The following is a 22,756-nucleotide window of genomic DNA, read 5'->3' on the forward strand; positions in this document are numbered from 1 at the left end:
TTAGTTGTTGCTATATTGGGTTGCATGAACGTTGTCTCAGCTATGATGCGCTCTAGGGCCGCATCCTCGTCGACGTCCGCATCCCCGTAGGTGTGCCTCAGGAAGGCCAACGAGGAGAGCTTGCGCAAACGTTCGTCTCGCTCGAAACGTCGACGTTTCTCGGTCTCTAGCAATGATTGGGGCGATGTTGGTGTTGTCGGTGATGTTGGCGGTGGCTGTGGTGGTGGTCGTGATGGCATCATTATTAGTCTTTGGTTTTCTTCGAGTGGTGATGGTGGTGTTGTCGGCAAACGGAATAGATCGTTATATGACATGGCGGCGGTAATGGCTGGTCGTTGTTGTAGCTGCTGTTGGCGGTAGTGGTGGTGGTGGTGTGGGTGAAGAAAATGTTGCATTGGTATTGTATCAAAATTATGATCTAAGTCTGGTGCGGACAGTGCGGTTTGCAAAATGGCCTGATGCTATACCCAGATCTGTTCCCTTCGATCACGCGATCGCAATCAAAGCCTTTGCTAGCACCAGTCCTCTTCGTCGGAATCGGAGTGGCGTGCATGATGGCTACCCTTTGGCTTATAGCCATTCATTACCGGCGAGGGTAACACTCTCCCCGTTCGGCCCATAGCAACCGCTTGTTCAAACGACAAGGGTGGTATGTATTCCAGTCTAAATTATCCAAAGACAAAATTAAATCAAGTAAATCTCATGGAATTCCGCACTTACCTTTCTCTTTCATACTCCAACTCACGATCTCGTTCTCGTTCGTATAGCTCACGCTCCCGATCCCGATATTCGTATCGTGGATCGTAGTCACGCAAGCGGTCCCTGTAACGAGCGCGATCACGCTCACGTTCTCTACTGCTATAATACAACTCTCTAGGGTCCGGTATTAGATCGCGGTGGTTTACCAACGAGTGAACACTATGAGGTGTTGAGTGATGTGTCTGCAACAAAGAAATATTGAAAAGAGAACAATCAATTAAATCCGCAACATGTTGCAAAAAAACGCATTAGCAAACTTGACGAACTTGGTTGGAATCGAAAGGAAGAATTGTTGGGTGGTGGGAATGTGAAGACATGTTGTCCCCCAGCGTTCGATTTCGTTTCGTGATTTGTGGTATGAAGCCTGTTTTTGAAATTCGAGCGAAGTTTTGTTTTTTTCGGTCCAGAACCTCCAGAACTTCTCGGCCTGCCTGCCTGCCTGACTGCCTGTTTTGTATGTCTGTCTAATCGGTTTGTCTTACAAAGTGAAGTTGCGTAGCAATCAATTTCATCACTAACAAAAAAGTGAAAAGTTTTCGTATGACATCTAGCATAGCTTAGTTGTTGTTGTAGATAGTTGTAGATAGTTACACAAAATTTGCATTCATTCACATAAAATTATTTTGTTTCACAATCATTTCGAGTTGGGCATGCACTCGACGAGCACTCATTTCAATGTCTGAGCGAGTGGTAACATTTAGAGAAAATGTGTGAATTATTATTTCTAAGCTATTGACAATGACAATCGGGGGTTTTCTTGTACAGTAATGTATGTAGTATGTAGATGTTGATTCTGCAGTTTTGATTTGTTTATTTTGAGTTTGCAAGCAGATGATGATTTGTCGATGCATCTGCGAAATTTCGTTTGGAAGTCAATACAATGCTAAGTAGAAGCTTTCATAACACATGGATCCTTAAAGAGAATCAAAGCGAAATTGCGTCTATTCAATATAACTTCCAAATTATGTCCTTGTTGAGACCGTTGATTATTTATGAGAAGTGATGTGAAAAATTATGTTTCCTAACAAAATTGCTCGCACGAAGAAGCTGTACTAACTACAATACTGTCTATGTTATATCGTCTTGAAATTATAGAAATACTTTTCCATCGAATGTCTGATGTTGAATTGATGTTCCAGATACGGCTTAACGGACATACGCATATTAAACTAAAAATGCTCTTTAAATCCTGAATTTATAAGTTTCCGCCTACATGAAAGTACACTTTCAAGACATTTACGTAAATTTTACTTCGAAAACATATGCTTTTACACACAACTCTTCTAGGTGAATTCCCTTCCAAGGTTTTGGGATAATTTAAACCAGAAACGAAATTCAGACCGGAAACGAGACATAAGTCTGATCAGATCGGGAAGGATCAGGAAACTTTCCCGTGCTAAAAAAATCAAACTATGAATACTACAAGCAAGCATTCACCATGAAAACATGTAAATAATCTAGAAAGTATCAGTCTATTTGCCAAGAGATATATACCCTTCGAATATGATTTGACCTAAATTAGATATTTTGGAAACTTTTAAACTTTTGGGAAATTTTGGAATTTTGGGAAGTTTTGACAGAAAAGGGCACTAATTTCACAATAAATAAGATATTTTGGGAAGAAGTTGTAAGATATATCCTATATTCGTTATATAAAGGGTGAGATGAAAAAAACTGCAACCAACATCAGACTGCTGTCAATTTTAAGCCACTCGTCCGACAGCTGTTTATTCAGTGACAGCTCATTATATTGTTTATAAGCGTACAAAAGCATTTTGGAGAGAATTTTTCAGAAAAAAAGTTATTCGTGATGGAATTCAAGCGTGATAGTGTGATTTCTTTATATTTGGCTGGAAAACCACGATTGGCTATCGTTAGAGCACTCCAGCATTTAAATGTGGATAAATCTTTTGTGTCTCGTACCATCGCTCGTTATTGTGGTACTGGTAGCATAGACTGACGACAAGGAAGTGGACGGGAAAAAACAGCAACATTAGCAGAACGGGTTCGAAAAGTTAAGAAGCGACTTGATCGAAACCCGCACCTTCGGTTGGCCACCAGAACTCAAGCGCCGGCATGGTGATGGAGTGGGCCGCCATAACAGCCGATGCTCGCTCTCCGCTCGTATCATCAGAATAAATGCAGAATGTTATCGCGAAAATATTCTGGAGGGCGTATTAAAGCCTTGGGCACGCAAACATTTTGTCCGCAGACCTTGGGCATTCCAACAGGACTCAGCATCATCGCACTCAGCACGCGCCACCCAAGAATGATTACAAAATGAGGTTCCTCGCTTTATTCCCAGCGCACAACGGCAATCAAAAATCTCCCGATACCAATCCGTTAGACTATTGTGTCTGGAAAGCAAGGTTGGCACTAAAATATACCAAAGTGGCGATCACCTCAAGCAGGCCCTTCGCCGGTAATGGGCCAAAATACCGTGGAGCAACATTCGGGGAGCGTGTGACGGTTTCATTGGCCGCTTGAAGGCCAAAATTCGTGAAAAAGTGACCAATTTGAACAAATCTAAACTTATTCTAAAATTTGATGCTATTTTCGACATTTTTTGCTTTCATTCAATAAAATTTAAAAAATATGTAAAAATTATGGCGTTTGACTTTTGTTGCAGTTTTTTTTATTTCGACTTGTATATATCGTTAAAATAACGAATATCTGGATGTACGGTTCAATAGGGACGGTGAAAATAAGAAATGCTCTGCCATAGAAAAGGGATGCTAAGTGTCAAAATTTAAGCCCATCGGTTCGAGAATGGCTCTAAAATTGTCGTTGTAAAAAAGCGAAAAAGCCAACATAACCTTATTCTTTGGATGTATGTATATTCAATTCTCTATCCTGCTCGAAGGATCGAACGGCGAGAAGAGAAATGCTACCGCTTCGTTCTTAAATTCTCTATCCGGCTCGAACGCCCAAATGTAAAAAAGCCGAAAAAGGAACACAACCTTATGCTTCGATTGTTGATTTAAATTTCTATCCGGCTAGAAGTTCATTAATTTTTTCTATCGTCAGTTAATCCGGCATCTCTATACAATATTGAGTCCTTTAAAATAAGAATATTTTTATGATGAGATTTTTTAATCTTTTAAAATCTAATCATATATTGGGTATATATGTCGATAAAATCGACTTATATTTTCCAATCTACAAAATACGGAACTTGATTCGATCGTCACCACCACATATTAACAAAAAGACTTTACCTAAATGAAAATCAATGGGTCGGAATAACAAAATTATTTACCCTTTATAGTTTGCTGATATAGTTCCGACTGGCAACATTTTGATGGTTTTCGTTTATTTGTAATGAGTTTTATGAGATATTGTCTATATCCTTAACCAATTCTATTAAGAGATATTTTTTGTAAATTGTTAAAATCTATTTGAAACGCGGTTGACAAAAAAAGAACGGCGACAAAAAATTATCATGTTGTACTTGAAACTTTAAATGAATGAGGAATATACCCCTTTTTCTCTTGATAACTGACTAAATTTTGGATTGTTTTTATGAAATGTTTTTAGATATTATAAGGGCTAGTTTTAATGTCTATATACAAGCAATCATTTCAAGGTTCATTATGTCAAATTTTCTTTTACAATAACACTTTTTTAATAAGTTTCATTCAAAGTCTATCATTTTCTATTCTAGATCAAAAATTTCCCATGTCGCTGGTTTTTCTAAAATTCTAACGCAAGTGATTTCACAAAGCCTGAATTATTAGCGGAAAATGTAACTCTCTTATATATCACAAGAATAAGATCCTACTATTATTGACGACGTCATGAATTGTGTTGGATGACGATTCAATATGTCAGTCTGAATTTTATTTCACATACGAAACAAAATAATAACAATTAAAAACACAACAAATAATATAAATTTCGTAATTGATATTCATTTACTTACATGTGTTGGACTTGCATTTAATTTTGGAAAATTAATATTTGTTGGCTTTAGCTGCAAGGTCGATGGTTTACTGGGTGTGGGTGGCAGACGTCGACCACCACCACGACGATGGTTTAAATTTGGGTAACTGTGTTGGCCATGGGGTCCACCTAATTTACAATAATAATAATAAAGAAAACACACACACACATACAATAAATCAAGTTATCATGTGTTGACAAATCTCACAGTTAGTTGTAGGGTACGAGTGATTGTGTATTTTATTCTTTTGAATGAACTGAACAAATAATATGTTTTTTTTTTGTTATGATTGAACAGAGATTTTAATATATTTTGTATGTAAGTATTGACAAAATGTTTTTCTGTTGAGCTGTTAAATGAAGTTTTTGTATAATTTTTAGACATCGAAAATATTAAAAGAAAATACATGGTGCATTAGTATTGTTTTGACCCATACAATGATGTTGGAGAGCATGCATGAGGGTTTTGCTTTTGGGTATTTCATGTATGTCGTTGGATGAAAATAATTTATAATATACTTTTTTTGATTTTTTTAAATTCATTATTATTCTTATAAATATTAACAATTTTTTTTTCTTAATTAAAGATTAAAATTAAATTTTATAGAGGTAGTTAAGGAATTGAATAACGTTGAAATATTTTTTTGTATGAACTTGTGTACACCATCTTTAGGTTGATTTTAAAAAAAGACACATTGAGAAAAACTTCAGCATCGAAACCATACTCTACTCTTTGGATTTAAAATTCTACTCCTTGGAAAATTCCAAATAAATTTTATACTTGGTTTCGGATCCAAAGAAATTCGAGTTTTTAAGCCAAACTTGTTAAGGACCTTGAACATACACAGAGGACCTAAATATTTTAAGATATGTTTCGCAACAGTAAGATACAGCTTTAAACATTTATTAATACTTCTGGACTACTTAATAGAAATAATTTCAAAGATTTGTCATTTTTGTCTACCCTTTGGTAGTCCGTGCGTGTATTGATCCCCACGGACATAATCCCCATTACAATTATAGGGGTTATGACCTTTTTGGCGAAAGTATCAAATAGTATATCAAAACGATTCCGGACATAAGTCCCATTATTGCGTAGGTACTTTTAACCAAAGTTTCTTGGGGGAAATGCCCGGTTACCCAGTTATTCGACCCAAAAGTTCGGATAGAAAATTCGGGTTGTTTTCGGTTCTACGAAACCGATATGTAAATTGATATCATTTGAATGCTTATGGAAATACCAATTCAACAAGGGGTCATGTGATATGGGGTTGTTTTAATATATCCAGGAGCAATACATGGAAATTCGTGTTTTTGTACCGGAACTTAAAAAAAAACCAAAAAGATCTATTTGGCCAATTGTGCTGGCATATCTTGAAAGTTCCAAAGATGTTAGTTTTAAAAATCATGAAATTGCGATTTTCTCTACTAATATGAAGCTAAACAACTTTTTTAAGTAACCGGCCTTTAGCTGGGGCTTCAAATTTTCTCCTTTGGGGTATATCCATTACCGGCTACACGATTCACAGTTTTTCTAAACAGTACAACTGTTGTAAGTACCTGTGATTAAAATTTCAGGTCATAGCCCCTTAAATCAAATTAAGTCTTACATTCTCTCTGAGGTTATGTCCGAAACATTTTAACACAGAAAGCGGTCATACTCCCCAAGGCAATGTCTAATTTCATTTATTTCGAGGTTTGGACAACATTTTTCAATCTAATTGACATATTTTTGATATTTCGATTCCTTTGGTTAAAAACAGACCTTCCAACAATATACATTCAATATATGTATTTATTGCGGCATTGACTACAGACTTTAGTATGGAGTGTAAAAAAAATTTAAGTGGGAGGCACGTGAAATAACTAAAATCGAGCGTAACCTTATATTAAGACTGTACTGAATGTCAACCTACATTGATATTTGTTTGTTAGTGTTTCTACATAATACGAATTAGAGTTGTTCCATGGATTATCTAGTTCCATGGACTCAGGCCTGCGTATAAGTGATATGAAATATAAGAAATTTATGAAATCACTCATACGTTCAGGAACTGGTATATCGATATATGAACCAGATTAACACAACTCTGATAAGAATTCAGAATTTTGATGAAAACCATTAAGAAAAGGTCAAAAGTCGGGTGGGGCCGACTTATGATACCCTAAACCACTATGCGTATTTAGTAGAGCTCACGGAACAACAACGTTAATATTGGGAATTTATGTGAAATAGATCATACCAACTATGAACCAAGTAACATTGGTGTATAGTGTATGATATGGCATCAATAAGGATTATATAAACAAATATTTATTGGAGCAATATATATAACCGACAAGTTTCACCAAATGGTAAAATTCGGTTGAATATGAAAAAATCTTATGAATTTAGGCTGATATTATATATATGGTGAACAATAACCGTAAAACTATATAAAAATCTGAACCGATCTGAAATTTGGAAGAGGTAATTTTGAGCTGTATCTGATGCCCAATATCATTGTTGTGGAGTGCATATTACGTATGTAAGGGACTTTAGCACCAAATCGGATGAAACATATACATTGGAGCTATAGCTTTATCTGAACCGATTTTCACTAAATTTTAAGTACATGCTACTAGGCTGAATTCGGTCGGAAGTGCCATAATTCACTCCATTGGGAGTGATATTAGCCATGTGGTGCACAAAAAACCTGTAATCGGATTAAACATTCATATATATGAGAGTTATAGCCATATCTGAACCGATTTTCTTCAAATTTGATGTACTTGCTTCTGCACTGAATTCGGTCGGATCTGCCAAAATTCATGTCACTTGGACTGATATTTGGTACAAAATTATCCCGAAATCTATTGAAAATATATATGGGAGCTATATCTAAATTTCGATTCTCACAAATTTCAACAGAGTTCGTCCTTGGACCAAACAAATATTTTTTGGAAAATTTCATCTGAATCGGATAATAAATGCGACCTGTATTTTGTTCACAAAAATACATGGATAGACGGAGGGACTGACATGTATAAATCGACTGAGAAAGTGATTCTATTCTATTGCAATATTGCCGAAGACACTATATGCCTTAAATGTATTTCAAGAAATTAAAAATGCACAAAAATGTTGAGAAGGGGCGCTTGCCCCTCTATTTTTCGGTTACTCGGGATGTACAATTTCATCCCGTTTCTTCTGTTTTATGAGATGAGATTTTTGCTTATTCCCTTTTTTTACCCTACAACACTATGTGTTGGAGGTATTATAAGTTTGAGTGAGCCGTCCGTTCATCTGTCCATGTTAATTTGCAATCACTCTATAGGTCGAAGTTATAGCCCGATCCACAAGAAAATGTCAATTCTAACCGTTGCATTGTTGCTCATATTCAAGAAATCGAATATATAGCAAAATATATACAATCTCATATATCAATGAAGGGGATTTTAGTTAGACCGCGGATAAAATGGACCATAACTTTTGTGTGAAATTGTTTTGGAAAACCTATCAGCACGACATAGAGTGTAAATATTAGGAAAATATCCCCGGTAAAAAAACAAAGGTAACATTCGTGCAGGACAGTAAGGCATTATTTCAAATAATCGATTAAAATGTGTTTGGAACCAAGCAGGCCCCGCTCTACAGCCATTGCTTACTTTTTTACTTTATTAATTAATTATTTATTTAATTATTCATTTATTTAGTTATTCTACTTGTATAGTTATTTATTCTTTATTTATTAATTTTTTAGTAGTATAGGGATCATGCAGAAAAAGATGTAGACTTTAAAACACTGCATGGCTTACAAAATGTATTTATCATGTAAATGGAATTTTATTCATATATCAAAGTATTTCCTTTAGAAATTATTTATTCATGTTTTCGTTTACGTAATTATTTTTATTATTTATTTTTTTATTTATTTATTTATTTATTTTATGTAGATATTTAGTTACCTATTTATTTTATTAATTATTTATATATATTTTTATTTTTTTTAATTATTTATTTATTTTTTATATTTTTTATTATTATTTATTTATTTCGTTTATATATTTATTTTTTGTTTTTGATAATATAGGTATTATAAAGGAATGTGAAAAGGTTTTACAATGATATGGACCTTAAAACCCTGAATGGCGTACAAAATTTCAACAATCTGCTCTATTTGCTCACTTAATAATATGAATCGATTTTATATTTATTATTATTTTAAATTATTTTCATCCAGCTATGATATTGTGCTTACACATCTAGTAGAAAATAAATATGAAATAATATTTTATGAATATTACACCAACAGATTTCTACAACACAATTGAAAAAATCCAAAAAAAATCACAAACCGAAAATAATTGGTGAGTAAAAAACAATTAAAATCCAAAAATTTCACACATATGCCCCACAAAAGAAAAGAAGAAACCCACATTAAGCAAAACATAAATACAGAAAAAAATAAACACAGCATCAATATATCCAGCATCAAATCAAATATCGAACGAATGAGAATTATTTCTATGTTGTTTGTTAGATGAACGATTAAGGAACGAACGCATAACCCACTGATGGAAATCATAAAGTTGCTATGATGACGCATGGCACAAGGATGATCACATGATGGCGGCGCATACATTGACATTGTTAGTAAACTAGATTGGATTCATTGATTTGAGATGTGGTAAGGCAAACGGTTGCGTTTTGGTTATTATTCAGATAGATAGATAGATTGATTGATAGATGATGATTGAGTTCACGGAAGACATGGTTTTTTGTTTAGTAATAGAAAATTATTATTTATTATTTTTGTTATTATGGGACAAACTCGATGAGGGCCAAATTACGAACGAAATGCATTTGGAATGAAGTGACTGCTGCTGACGACACATTCAACTAAATTTGGTTATAAGTAGAATTAATTAATCGATTTAGGTATTATTGCAAAAATATGTAGTTTAACTGCTCTACGGAGACAACAAAAGTAGGAATGACTGACTGACTGTAATTTTTGAATGATGAGGCGCTGTTGTTGTTGCTACATTCTCTATTTGTGGGTGGGTGAATAAGTGTGAGAGAGTTAATTTGCTATGAGAGAAATAGAAATGTTTAGTTAACTGACTGACTGAGTGTTCCATTTGCGAGTAATGTTTGAGTGTTGTTGTTGTTGTTCCAATAGAGTATAGGAAAGAGATAGTATATATCCTTTCAAGGCTAAATGCATGAACTGTACTTGTTTCTTATGAGTTTCCGTTAGAAAGAGAAAGACGATTAACGAACAGTATAACGGTGACGAGAGAATGTTTACAAATCGAGTATAACAAATTTTGTTAATTTATGAGATGGTAATGTAAGAAATGTAGGTTTGACATTTGGCGCAAGACAGACAGACAGAAAGATAGTACGATAGATGGAGAGAGAGATAGAAACACAGAATAGAGTTAGACTAGAAAGTTGTTGTTGTAGTTGTGTAAGGCGATTTGTTTCGATTAAATTTTGTTCAAAATAATATGCGCATGTAAATTCGATTTAATTGCTATATGTGTGACTGTTTGCGTGTTGTGAGAGTGAGACAGAGATAGATAGAGAGAGAGTTAGAGAGTGTGTGTGAAAGAGAGAAAGTACCCATATCAATCCCATAGCCAAGTCTATCTCTTTCACGCATCTCCTGCAATCGTGCAGGACTCGGTGATCGTGATCTTTGACATAGACTTGTTGTCCCATATGAGGGATAAGGCAGTTCAGGGCGTCTGGTGTGGCCACCATAACGTGACGGTGAAGGCGAACGGGCCGGACTTGTCGATGCTGACCATGAACCTGTATATTTGTTTTTTTGTTGATTTGGCGTTGTTACCATCAAATATCGAAAAAAGAAAAAAAAAACAACAACAAATAGGCAATAAATAATAGATACACATACGAAGTTAGGTTAAACAAACGAAAGGTATAGAGCATTTGTGTTAGGTACGAGTATTTTGTTAAGTAACTTATTTTTTAAGTTTTATTGGTCTTTAAGGTCTATCTTTTGAGCAAAATAAAATTTAAGAATCAAACATAAAAATAACACAAATATTAAATTATTGTTTTAAAAATATAAGTTCGAGTATTATATGATATGCATACATCTGTAAGTATGTATGTGTTAAGCAGAGAAAATCCAAAATTAATACAAAAATCGATTTGGTGAAAGAAATTTATAATATTATATGAGTGTTTGTTGTTGAAACTGTCAAATGTCAAAGCAAAGCAAAGAAAGTAAGATCGTTAACGGCAAGAGCATAAAAGCCGGTAATAAGGAATCTTGAAGGTACCATATATGGCAGAATGATATGCTTTGGAGCACATCTGCCGAGGTTATTTACCTTCAACTCTCTAATGCCACACAGCATGAGCCAAGAGCCTTAGGAAGGCATTGGAAGAGAAAATTGAAGCATTTGATCGTGAAATACCGGATATCTTCCGAAATGAGAGACATCATAAGAAATGGTCCAATTATTTCCACTAAACTCAATGTTGGTGGAAGTATGGGTTTATTCGAAGTTAAAAAAATACTCGGTGATATTTTTGCATATTATGAAGGTTATAATTTTTTTGATCCTTTGTGGAGAGGAGCAATATAGAACGGACCGATATACACTATATTCACATTTTATTAATGGCTGGCAAAAATATAAATATGTTTGAAGTTTGATGAAAATCTTTAATTTTTTAACATATTAGAATTAGAATTATCAATTTCAATTTTTTTTAAACGGATTTGGTTCAAAGAGACCTGGAATCTTAGAACATAACAGCGATGACTCTTTAACCGTATCAAATAATATACACCCGTAATACCCATATGGCTGAGAGTATAAAAAATCTGAAGATCTTTCCAAAGGACAAGGTCTCATAAAATCCAGAAACTCCTTTATAGAAGACCAGGAGGTCGTTTAGTCAAGAATCAGGAACATCTTTTTTAAAGAAGACCAGAATGTCTGCTCACAAAAGATCAGACCTTAAGGCCTTCACATAGAAGACTAGAAAGTATCCTCAAAAATTAACTTCTTTTTCATAGAAGACAAAAAGATTTTCTCTCGAAAGAAACTCCAACTACACAAAAACTGCGGGGTATGCTGGCAGAAATCGTCAAAGTTGCAAGGTTTTCTCGGTGCATTGTCATAATCCCCACGGACATAATTCCTATTACAATAATGGGGTTTTAGGACAGTTTTTTTGTCGGTCATAGCCCCATTATGAAATGGGGATATCCAAAACTGTTGCCGACATAAACCCCCTTATGGGGTAGCTATTTTTAACCTGATTACGGCAAAGTCATTTTCGGGGGTGGAGCTGAAAGTTCGGATACCGAATTCTGTTATCCGATTCTAAAAACCGAATATGTACAAAATGGGTATTATCTGATGGGTTGTTGATGTTACAAGAAAATTGATTTTTTTGTGCCGAAACTTTTTGAAAACTCTTAAAAAATTGACCCATTATGGGGTGTTAAGATAACCATACTGTATTATAGCCTATAGTTGTCTTTCCAAAATGATACCAAATGTGCTGATATCTCTTGTAGTTACGAAGATTTTGAATTTAAAATGGAAAGTCGGCTACTTAAAAAACATTAGAAAAAATGTTGGAAATACCTCAGAGTTTTAAAATCAAGCCACGACCTACGGCCACATACAAAACTTATAATTTTTTTTTTGTATCTGAACTATCGGGTCAAGGTCTCCTCACAGAAGATCAACTGGTTTTATCACAGGAAACCGCATGTTCCTATCACGAAAAACTACAAGACAACTTGGAGAAGAACCACAGAAGACCAAAAAATATCTCCTCACAAAAGACCACATGAACCTGTTACTAAAAACTAAAAGGTGTTTTGAGAGGAATCCACATGGTTTCTTCACAGAAGGTTAAAAGGTGTTCTCACAGAAGACCAAATGTTTCTCAAAAAACCCAAAGTCTCCTCCCAGAAAATCATATTGTCTTGTCACTAATTAGCACATGGTCTTCTTAAAGAATACCACAAGATCTCCTTACGGAAATTACAAGATCTCCTCGCAAAAGACCACACGGGAATTTTCAGTAAAAAAAAATAGGGCTTTCGCTCTGAAGACTTCGAAGTCTTCTCACAGAGGATTTCAATATCTTCTCACAAAAGACCACTAGGTCTCCTCACTAAAGAGCTCGAGGCTTTCTCATAGAAGATCTTAAGGCAAAAATTGTATATCTTTCTTCATAAATAAAAATATCAGAACCCCTTTCTGACCCCAGGGAACTCTCTTATTCATGATCCGAAAAAAATTTAAATAAATCAAGCACGTCATATTTACTATGATTTTGACATTTGACATGTATAGCAATAATGACATTTAAAAATACATATCTTTAGAGAAATAATAAAAATAATAAATAAACAAATGTTGAATAAATTGGTGTGTTGTGCTGTAATATAAATTTCTTAGTGTTGGGTGTGACCTCCTTTGAATAGTAACTAAAAATATACAACTATAACAGCATTTGAGTTTGAATCTTTTTGCCCACATGGGCAAATAATGAAATTATTTTTTGTATTTTTTTCCATAATGTTGCTTTTTACAACAACAGACAACATTAAAATAGTGTCATGCAATTGTTTCAATTCAATTGTTTTTAACATTTTTTAAATGTGTTAGTGTGGTTTTATCCACAATGTTTTCAGTATTTTTTCCATTTAGATGTCTTTCAACAGAGAATAATGGAAAAACTACATAGAAAATAAATAATAAAAAAATTAAAAATTATATGAATTTACAATAAACATGCCTTATAAAAAAAATTAATAAAAAAAATGTTTGTTTTTCTTGGTTAATCATAAAAAGCCATAGGAAAATATAAATAATAATATTAATTATAATTTATATAAATATAATGTTTTTTTTTTTTTTAGAAAAGTTTGTTATTTGTAATAAATTGATTTCTTAAGAAAACACATAAAATTTCAATATGTTTTGTTAATATATCGTTGTAATTACAAAATGAGTAAATACCTCTTGGATAACGCGCATGATGACCATATCCTCTTGGGTGACGGGTTTCCTTGACCATCTCCACCACATTAGATACAGTATCAGAGAACCCAATATCATGATGTGTGTATGGATGGCCACGCCGTCGAGGACTTGGTGATCTATAAAAGAGAAGAGTTGTTTTTTGTTGTTGGATCAATGAAATCACACAGTTTAGTCCACAGTTTGAGGAAGAAGAAGAGGAATATCAGCTGCAGCAGCACGGGGCGAAACAAAAGATCTCAAATTTGCGGGTACTTAAAGTGTGGTAGTTTGGGGGTGGTCCCATAAATCGGAGATCTTTAGTTTGTTGACCGGCTAGCTCAATTGCGTAATGCTTGTTGTAAGAAGTTTTTTTTATTAAAGCAGTGCTGAGATGATAGCTTCATAATTTATGTACATAGATTAAAGTTGCAGAAGAAAAGTTATTTAATGGCGATGATGATTCGTTGTTGATTATGTGTGTGTTGTTGGGTAGAGAAAAGATCATTAGCTCTTGTTGAGAAATTTTGGATTCTCATCTAATAGTCAAATATTTTAATATTTATATTCATATGTTGATAAAGTCTTCTGTATAGTAAATGTAATAAACATACAAAATCGTAGCAACAGGTGAAAAGTGAATACATTTAACGTCGAACTAATTCATAAATGTTACAACCTATCAGCTGTATGCTTTCAGCCTCTGTCGCATAGACAAATGCAAGACCATAGTGAATATTATATCTCTTTTGTAAATCTTCTAAAAATACATATGTTTGATTTGGGCATTATATTCACATCGAGTCGATTTAGCTATGCATGTCTGTGTTAAGTTGTAACCACTCTACAGGTCGTAAGGATGACCTCATTCTCACTAAATTTTTAATGGAGTTAGAGACTGAAAAGAGCCAATTTTAGGAATGTTCAAATTATAATCAGGGAATTAAATGGACAAAAACTGACTGTTTTCCTGGTTTGCAATTACAACTATAGATCAATCGACATGTGATTTGAATACTCGTTATCACTGCAGAGAGAAGTCTTGTAGCACTGGTCAAAAATCAGGGTTACTCTTTGATATTACCACCTGCAATATTTCAAAAATTAAATGGCTATTTTGTTTGGAAAAAATAGTTTTGAATTTGAAATTTTCCTTGCAGGGGCAGAGCGATTTGGATGGTCATCAAATACTTAGCAGCTGAAATAGACCACAGCTTTTATATAAAAATTAAGAAGATTTGCATTAAATCGCTAATATTTTTAATTCCGGCGATATCACAAATTCACGAAAATGTCACATCTGACGCTACATTGATGCTGATATCCAAGATATCGCATATACACGGTAAGATGAAAAAACTGCAACCAACTTCAGACTGCTGTCATTTTTAAGCCACTCGTCCGACAGCTGTTAAAATTATTCCAGTGACAGCTCATAGTATTGTTTTAGAAGCGTACAAAAGCATTTTGGTGAGAATTTTCCAGAAAAAAAGTTATTCGTGATGGAATTCAAGCGTGATGGTGTGATTTCTTTATACTTGGCTGGAAAAGCACGAGGGGCTATCGTTAGAGCACACCAGCATTTAAATGTGAATAAATCTTTTGTGACTCGTACCATCGCTTGTTACCATAACCCCGATGAAACATCACCAGAAATGGTTCGAAAATTAATGAAGCGACTTGATCGAAACCCGCATCGCAGTGGCCGAAAAATGGCCCATGAGCTGAACATATTCCAATATTTCATTTGGCAAACATTGAAAAATGAGCTTGGGGTAAAGCCATTGAAATTCCAAAAAGTGCAAGAACTTATACCGCAGCAGGAAGAAAATAGACTCAAAAAAGCTAAAGAGTTGCTTCTCTTCGCTGAAAGTGGTGAACTGCCGAATTTGGTTTTCTCCGATGAGAAAACATTCGTTGTCCAGCAGTTTAACAACCAAAATGATCGTGTTTACTTGCCGAAGAGGTCAGCTGGAAATGTGCACCTTCGGTTGGCCACCAGAACTCAAGCGCCGACCATGGTGGGCTGCCATAACAGCCGATGGTCGCTCTCCGCTCGTATTAATCGACCGTGGCATTAGAATAAATGCCGAATATTATCGCGAAAATATTCTGTAGGGTGTATTAAAGCCTTGGGCATGCAAACATTTTGGCCGCAGACTTTGCACATTCAAACAGAACTCGGCACCATCGCACTCAGCACGCGCCACCCAAGAATGGTTACAAAATGAGGCACAATAGCCACCAAAATCTCCGAATACCAATCCGTTGGACTATTGTGTTTGGAGTATTTTACCGCAGGGCAACATTTAGCCATCGTGAGACGGTTTCATTGACCGTTTGAAGGCCATAATTCGTGCCAAAGGTGACCAATTCGAACAAATCTAAACTTATTCTAAAATTTGTTGCTTTTGCTTTCATTCAATAAAATTTACAAAAAAAAATGTAAAAATTATGGTGTTTGACTTTTTGGCAGTTTTTTTATCTCACCATGTATATGTCAAAGAATATATCTTATTTATTTTGCTTATAAGTCAAGGACCGCGGGGCCGATTTTCGCAATTCCCTTCAATTCAGAATGGTCTCTTGTCAGAAAAGGATAAAATCTAAGAAGATCGCAGAAAAATATGGCGATTTTTTCAATTTGACATACAATTTTGAATTGTAATTTTTGTAAATTTTTACACCCCGCAACACTACGTTTTGTCGCAGTTCTCGTCGAATCCTCACGAAATTCTGCATGGGTTAGAATCAAAATAAACAATAGGCTTAATTGTTTTGAAGATGTATATTTTTGGTTCAAGTGGACCAAAAAAAATTTTTTTTTCCTGATTTTAAAGTCTCCCTACGGGTTACAATTAAAAACCAATGGACACGGAATTTTCCATGAGGTTAGAGTTAAATACCGGGAAGAAGTCTAGCATTTTGGATGACCATTGGATTATATTTAGCTGTAAAATTAACCAAAAATTTTGTGTGAAATTGTTTTGAATACCTAACGACACGACGGAAATGGAAATACAACCGGCCAAAAAGCTGAGGTAGGTAGTAGTCATTGACATAATATCAAAATCGAAATGGAAATAAGGGGCCTTACAACATATTGTCGTGTTGTAGGGTATCACATTGTCGGCCCCGCACGACCATAGCATTTGCTTACTTGTTTTTTTTTAATTCCTACAGCTTATGTGACGAACCGAATGGAGTGGTCGACATAAGTGCAATACAAATATCATGATGTGCCAAATGAAGACAAATAAATATCCCAGTCAGACGAACGCTAGATTGACTTCCCTAAAACGTGTTTCATCGAAAGAGGTATAAACTCCAAAATATTATTTCGATGATGCACATTTTGGATTTATCGAATGATTTATCTCTATGGAGAGATAAATAAACATGAATTTGATAGGGGTGTTTTTATGTTGTATTTGACCTCTCATACCAAATATCATTGCTATAAAGTGGATGTTTTGGTAGACTTTGGTAGACTTAAAATCGTTTAATCCGATATATCGGAGATATTGATATATTGGGTATTATTTTCATCAAATTAGACACATATGAATATAGGCTGAATTCGGTAACATGAGACAACGTTCATCCATATTGGGCTGATAGTATATATTCGGTGTACAATAATCCAGAAATCGGACGAATATTTATACATAAATTTTGACCGATAATCACAATTTTCAAAACGGTTTATCCTTGAGCCAAACAAATGATTTGTGTAAAATTTCATCTCATTCGAACAATAATTGCGACCTGTACTTGGCGACTCAGAATGTGGTTCTATTGAGATCACAAAAAGAACCAGGGGTCTATATCATGTCCTTCTGTATGTTACAAACAAATCCGCAAAGACTGTACCACAGTGCGGCGTAGGGTCGAAAAAATAACATTTTTTAAAGTATGTTCCGAATTCGACCGTTTTACAAGAAAAAAATTAAATAAATAAATAAATAATCATATGTCCTTCAGAACGGATTACTTCTATATTTTTTGTAAAGTATTCGATTGCAAATGTGCTGGTTTACCAAATTGTGCCGTTCTCTGTACCAGCAAACAATTTGGAGATTTTTGTTCAAGATTTCATAATAATAAATATATATAAAATTTTGATTTCTTTGTAAGAATATAGAAATAATCGTTAAAATTATAATTTCAAAAAAAAAAAAAAAATATTTAGGGCATACAAATTTCATTTCAATTTTTCGGGGCAAATGCATGTTAGGAGTGGTGTTGCTTTGGGGAAAATGACAGCAATTGATGCACTTGAACAAATATGGGAAACAATATTCAAAACTGTTGTTGGGAATAGTCAATTTCTTTTAACATTCCTATGCATTTGTCAATCATGCAAACAAGCACACACACACACACACTCTTTCAATACACCCTACCATAATTATCAACGACATAGAAACCTCTTTGAAATGGACCTTTAAACGGATATGTCAAATTCTGTAATTCATATGAGCACATTATGCCCTGAGATCTTTTCTCCACCAGATAAATAAATGTATGTAGTTTGTTGTAATGATGAGCATGAGATAGAAATAGAAGAGGAAGAAGCAGCACGTAGATTATTTATGAAGAGGAATCTTAGAAATCTGTAAGCAGAGAAGATATCTTTCGCATTAGGGTGGGCAAATGGAAAAGTTACCTTAAACTAGGTGATCGGCGATGACCGTTTTGATAGGCGTGTCCAGGATGTAAATGACCAGCATCGGCACCGGTTAATGATTCCTGAGATGGATGCCTGGGTGCATCCCTTAATTCCAGCATCTATAATATTATGGAGTTGATTGAAATTATAGAGAGATAGATATTAGAATATTGTTTATAAAAAATATTTAAAAATTTTAAAACAATATTAAAAACAAATTTGAATCATATCACAAATAAAATTTTTAAGGTGTATGGGGGGATTATGGTCTAGTAATAATATTGTTGTGGGTTTGTTTGGTTATTGGAGTTACAATGCAGGATTGTCGGAATAAAGGGGGGCAATGAAACATTTCAAATATATCGATTAAATATATAAATAAATTGTAATTAACATTTAAACATTTCATTGAAATAGTACTACTTATTTTTTGTTTTTTTTTATATATTTGTTGTAAATATTATATAAACTAATGATGATGATATACGATAACTAACCATATAGAGAAACCCCTACTGAGCAAAAAAAATTCATAACAATTTTCATTTTCATATGACGTCATTTGAATTATGAATTTTTAAATTGATGTCCATCTTAAACGATTATTTTGCTGATATTTTCTTTTCTAATTTTATATAATTTTTGTGTAATAAAGTTAATTTGTTTGCAGATATTTTTTTTTGTTCTATTTTGTATATTTGTCCTATATTTAGAACTATTTTTAATTTTTTATTGAAATAAAAAATCCAAACTGAAATTATTTTAAACTGAAAATTAAAATTTGAAAGTAAATATTTTTTTTACTAAAATATAAAAACAAAGAACAAATTGAACTACATTTTTATAAAATTGCAAAATCACAAATAAATCACACTATTTGTGATGTGACCTTCTATTTGCATCTAAATATTAACTGTGACAAACCGATAAACATACATTTATTTTTACATTCACTAATAACACATTAAGGCATATTTACAGCGAAGCAAAGCCATACTTACCATTTGTGATTTTGGTTGTTGTTAATATTATCTATTAACAATTAAAATTAAAAGCGAAAATAAATGACAAAATGTAAAACACAATAAATAAAATTACGAGTGACAAATGCGTATTACTGTTGCTATGTACAGTGAGTGTGGTGCTTAAATGGTTGTATGAAGCTATTTGTAAGAATTTGATTAATTTTTTTGTGATCTATTAAAAAATATTTTTTTTTATTAGAGAAAAGTTTAATTTGTTAAAAACGTAGATTAATTAGAAAATGGTTAAAGGGTTGGAACTAGAAAACCCTTTTAAATAAACGACTTGTTCTCAGTTATGTTAAAAATTTATTTTCAGATTTCTAGATCGCCTTAGATAAATTCAGGAAAAAAATATTAAGTTTGCCCTTACCGAACTACCCTCCATCATTGGGTAAAGAAAACATTTTTACAAAAAGTAAGATCGTTTCGATAATGCAGTTAAACTTATTAAATCCATAAAGTGAGTGGGCCGTTATATGAGAGCCATACCAAAAAGGGTACCTTTATAAATGAATTTATATTACAACGATTGTTATCTGTTGCGAGTCTTAAATGCCAAAAAATACATTGGTAAATGTGACTGGGAATATCCCAATACCGAATATATGTGTGCTATAGGAAAACATGGACTCAGATATTTAATGTTTTTCCACCGGAACTAGAACCCAGAAATTCGTGGAAAAATGTAGCAAAAATAATCAAAATACTGAATATCGGTGACCTTTCAAGTCAGCCCACATTATAGCTGAGAATAGGACAGTAATAATTTGAATTTTGGTTGCAACAGAGAGTGGTTTGAAACACAAACTTGAAAAAACGTTTAATACCATTCGACGAAAAAGAAAAAATAGTTAGATCACAGTTTCATCACTTGGGCGGAACAGACTATATAATACAACTAAAAAACTCTGTGTTTTTACTCGAGTTGCTCCCAGAAACAAATGTATGAAAAATTGTAATGTTTACATATCTCTCAGTGTTTTTTTCATAAACCTATTTTCAATCGATCGCTATATATTTGTAATAAGTATAGAACAGTGTTGGCTTCTTTGTTAGGGATGCCATAGTATTTTGTTGTTGCAAAATGGTCAGGATTAATCCCTTTATTGTTGTTTTTATAAAAATAACGTTTGTTTATAAGTGGAGAACGATGGTAATGTTTACCAGGGGGTAAGGCTGGGAATACTTAGGTTTCGGTAAGAGCTATTTTTAAGAAAAATTGCGCAGGTTAGTGGCACTTTAGGTAAGGTTCGTTGGCATACAAAAACACAGATATAATGTAGCCTTCACTATTTAGAGAATCTTCCAAAACGATCAATTTCATGACACTTCACTATTTTATAATTTTGACCCCTTCAGAGGGAGGGTCGATCTTCACATTATATTACGAGCTTAGTCAAACATTGCGATATTCTTAGTTTAAAGAGAATCGCTGACTTATTTCGCATGTTATAATGGTTATAACTAACCAAAAGTTGACCCTTTGTGGGGGAGGTACCAAAAGGAGTGGTCCGATATATTCTATATTTTCACCAGAACTTATGTTGATATAACTATTTGGATGTGCTGAGTTTAATTGGAATCGGATGCTAATTTCCCGTTTTGAAGAGTTCATTCTTATTTAATATTTTGACCTATTGTGAGTCAAAATCAGCCCACTCCTACCATCCACCATCTTCACATCAGATCTTATGTTAGTAAAAATATTGTATTGTGAGAAGTTCAGAATAAATCAGTTGCTTATTTCAAATTTTATGGGAGATATTATTTTAAATTTTTTTACACGTTGTGGGGGAGGTACCAGGAGGATTGGTCAATGTGTTTCATCTTCACACAGGAGAGTGTGTAGGCAAAAATATTGTGATGATGCTTATTTCAGATTTTATAAGAGTTATAATTATTCAAAAAGTTGACATTCTATAAAATTTAAACCAAACTGAATGACGCTTTCTGGTTCTATGAGGTACATTATTTTCTATTCAAATGTTGCCCATTTGTGGGGGAGGTATCAGAAGGCCCATCTGCGAACTCGATCTAGGTTTAACAATAATATTACCATGTACCAAGTTTGTATCAAATCGGATACTCCCTTCGAAAATTATTATGTGTCCGAACAGACAGACAGACAAATTGACGGACACCCTTAGATCGACTCCAAATGTCCTGAAACGGATTTGGTCCAAAGATATTGACTGACTCCTTTCTGACCGCTTTTACATGAAGAACATTTTTCTATTAAAGTTTATCTGGTTCCATTTAGAATTGAAGACATCGAAAATCAAGAGGAACTTTTACGAGGCTCTATATTAGGAGCGTGTAGCGAAAAATGCCATTCTTAAAACCGACCATCTGCTCATTATTGCATGAAGAAAATTAAATATTGTACGGCTTCAAATTTCGAAGATCTGCATAAAGAAATATGGACTATTGTCAAGAAGCAGGTGCCCATGCTGATCAAGGATACTTTTAAAACCTTCGATATTTCAAAAAACTTGGAAAAATATAATTCATTCATTCATTCTTCTAAGTCATTTGGATTAATACATGAAATTATGATTCCTGATTCATGAAGAATATATATCTTCAATATGATCTATTGATTTTTTTCAACACCTATCGGACCTAACGAACATTTAATAAAAAAATCAGATTTATTTAATTGTTCCTGATTTTAAGTATTAACTCGTTTAAATACAGACTTTATTCTACTAAGTTTGACTATAAGGCTTTTTTTATCTATTATTTGTTTTAAATCTACATTTATTTATAAACAGTGTGTTTCGAGCAAAAAAAAATATTTTTGAAATGAATGTTTCAACAGTCAATCGCTTAATCGCGAATTGTATATAACAAACAATTATATTGGAGACAATTTTTATTTGGGTTGTTTGTTTATCATTCATAAACACATGAAAATCCAACATAAGTAGTGTCAAAATTTCCACTCACATAGTCTTGAAAGTTGTTTAATAAAACAGAAGAAAGCCGGAAAATGAAAGAGAATTAAGATCCAACTTTGTGTCAGGAAAGCGAATTTTTGGTAAAACATATTAATGATAAATATGAAATTCGGAAAATATTATTTGCCAGACACAAGTTATTTTAAAACAGGAGATTATTTTATTTTAAATATTTGAAAGTTCTATATTTATTTTAGAGAATTTTTAATAAGTGAACAATTTTTCCAAAATTTGTTTTCCATAGTTTTTAAATATTTATTTTTTAGGGAAATAACAATCACACTGTTTAATATCCTTTAAATCCTTCTAATGTAAATAATACTGAAATGTATATTTTTATCTATCTCATAATCGTTGCAATTTACTACGATACAAAAACTATTAACTTT

At 33.5% G+C, this 22,756-nt stretch overlaps 1 protein-coding gene across 1 annotated transcript in view; it reads right to left on the bottom strand.

Annotated features, from left to right (window-relative positions):
* Positions 1-512: 512 nt before the first annotated feature.
* Positions 513-22,756, bottom strand: part of LOC101889994 (voltage-dependent calcium channel type A subunit alpha-1) — a 206,278-nt gene continuing 184,034 nt past the window's right edge. The window contains exons 28-33 of the mRNA XM_059120872.1: positions 18,380-18,501; positions 13,711-13,850; positions 10,313-10,504; positions 4,682-4,830; positions 721-941; positions 513-663 (exon numbers count right to left, since the gene is read on the bottom strand). Of these exons, the coding sequence (XP_058976855.1) occupies positions 513-663; positions 721-941; positions 4,682-4,830; positions 10,313-10,504; positions 13,711-13,850; positions 18,380-18,501 (975 nt within the window). The remainder of the gene's footprint in view (positions 664-720; positions 942-4,681; positions 4,831-10,312; positions 10,505-13,710; positions 13,851-18,379; positions 18,502-22,756) is intronic.

Source organism: Musca domestica, unplaced genomic scaffold (assembly GCF_030504385.1).
Source record: "Musca domestica strain aabys unplaced genomic scaffold, Musca_domestica.polishedcontigs.V.1.1 18, whole genome shotgun sequence".
In the NCBI taxonomy this organism is placed as follows: Eukaryota; Metazoa; Arthropoda; class Insecta; order Diptera; family Muscidae; genus Musca; species Musca domestica.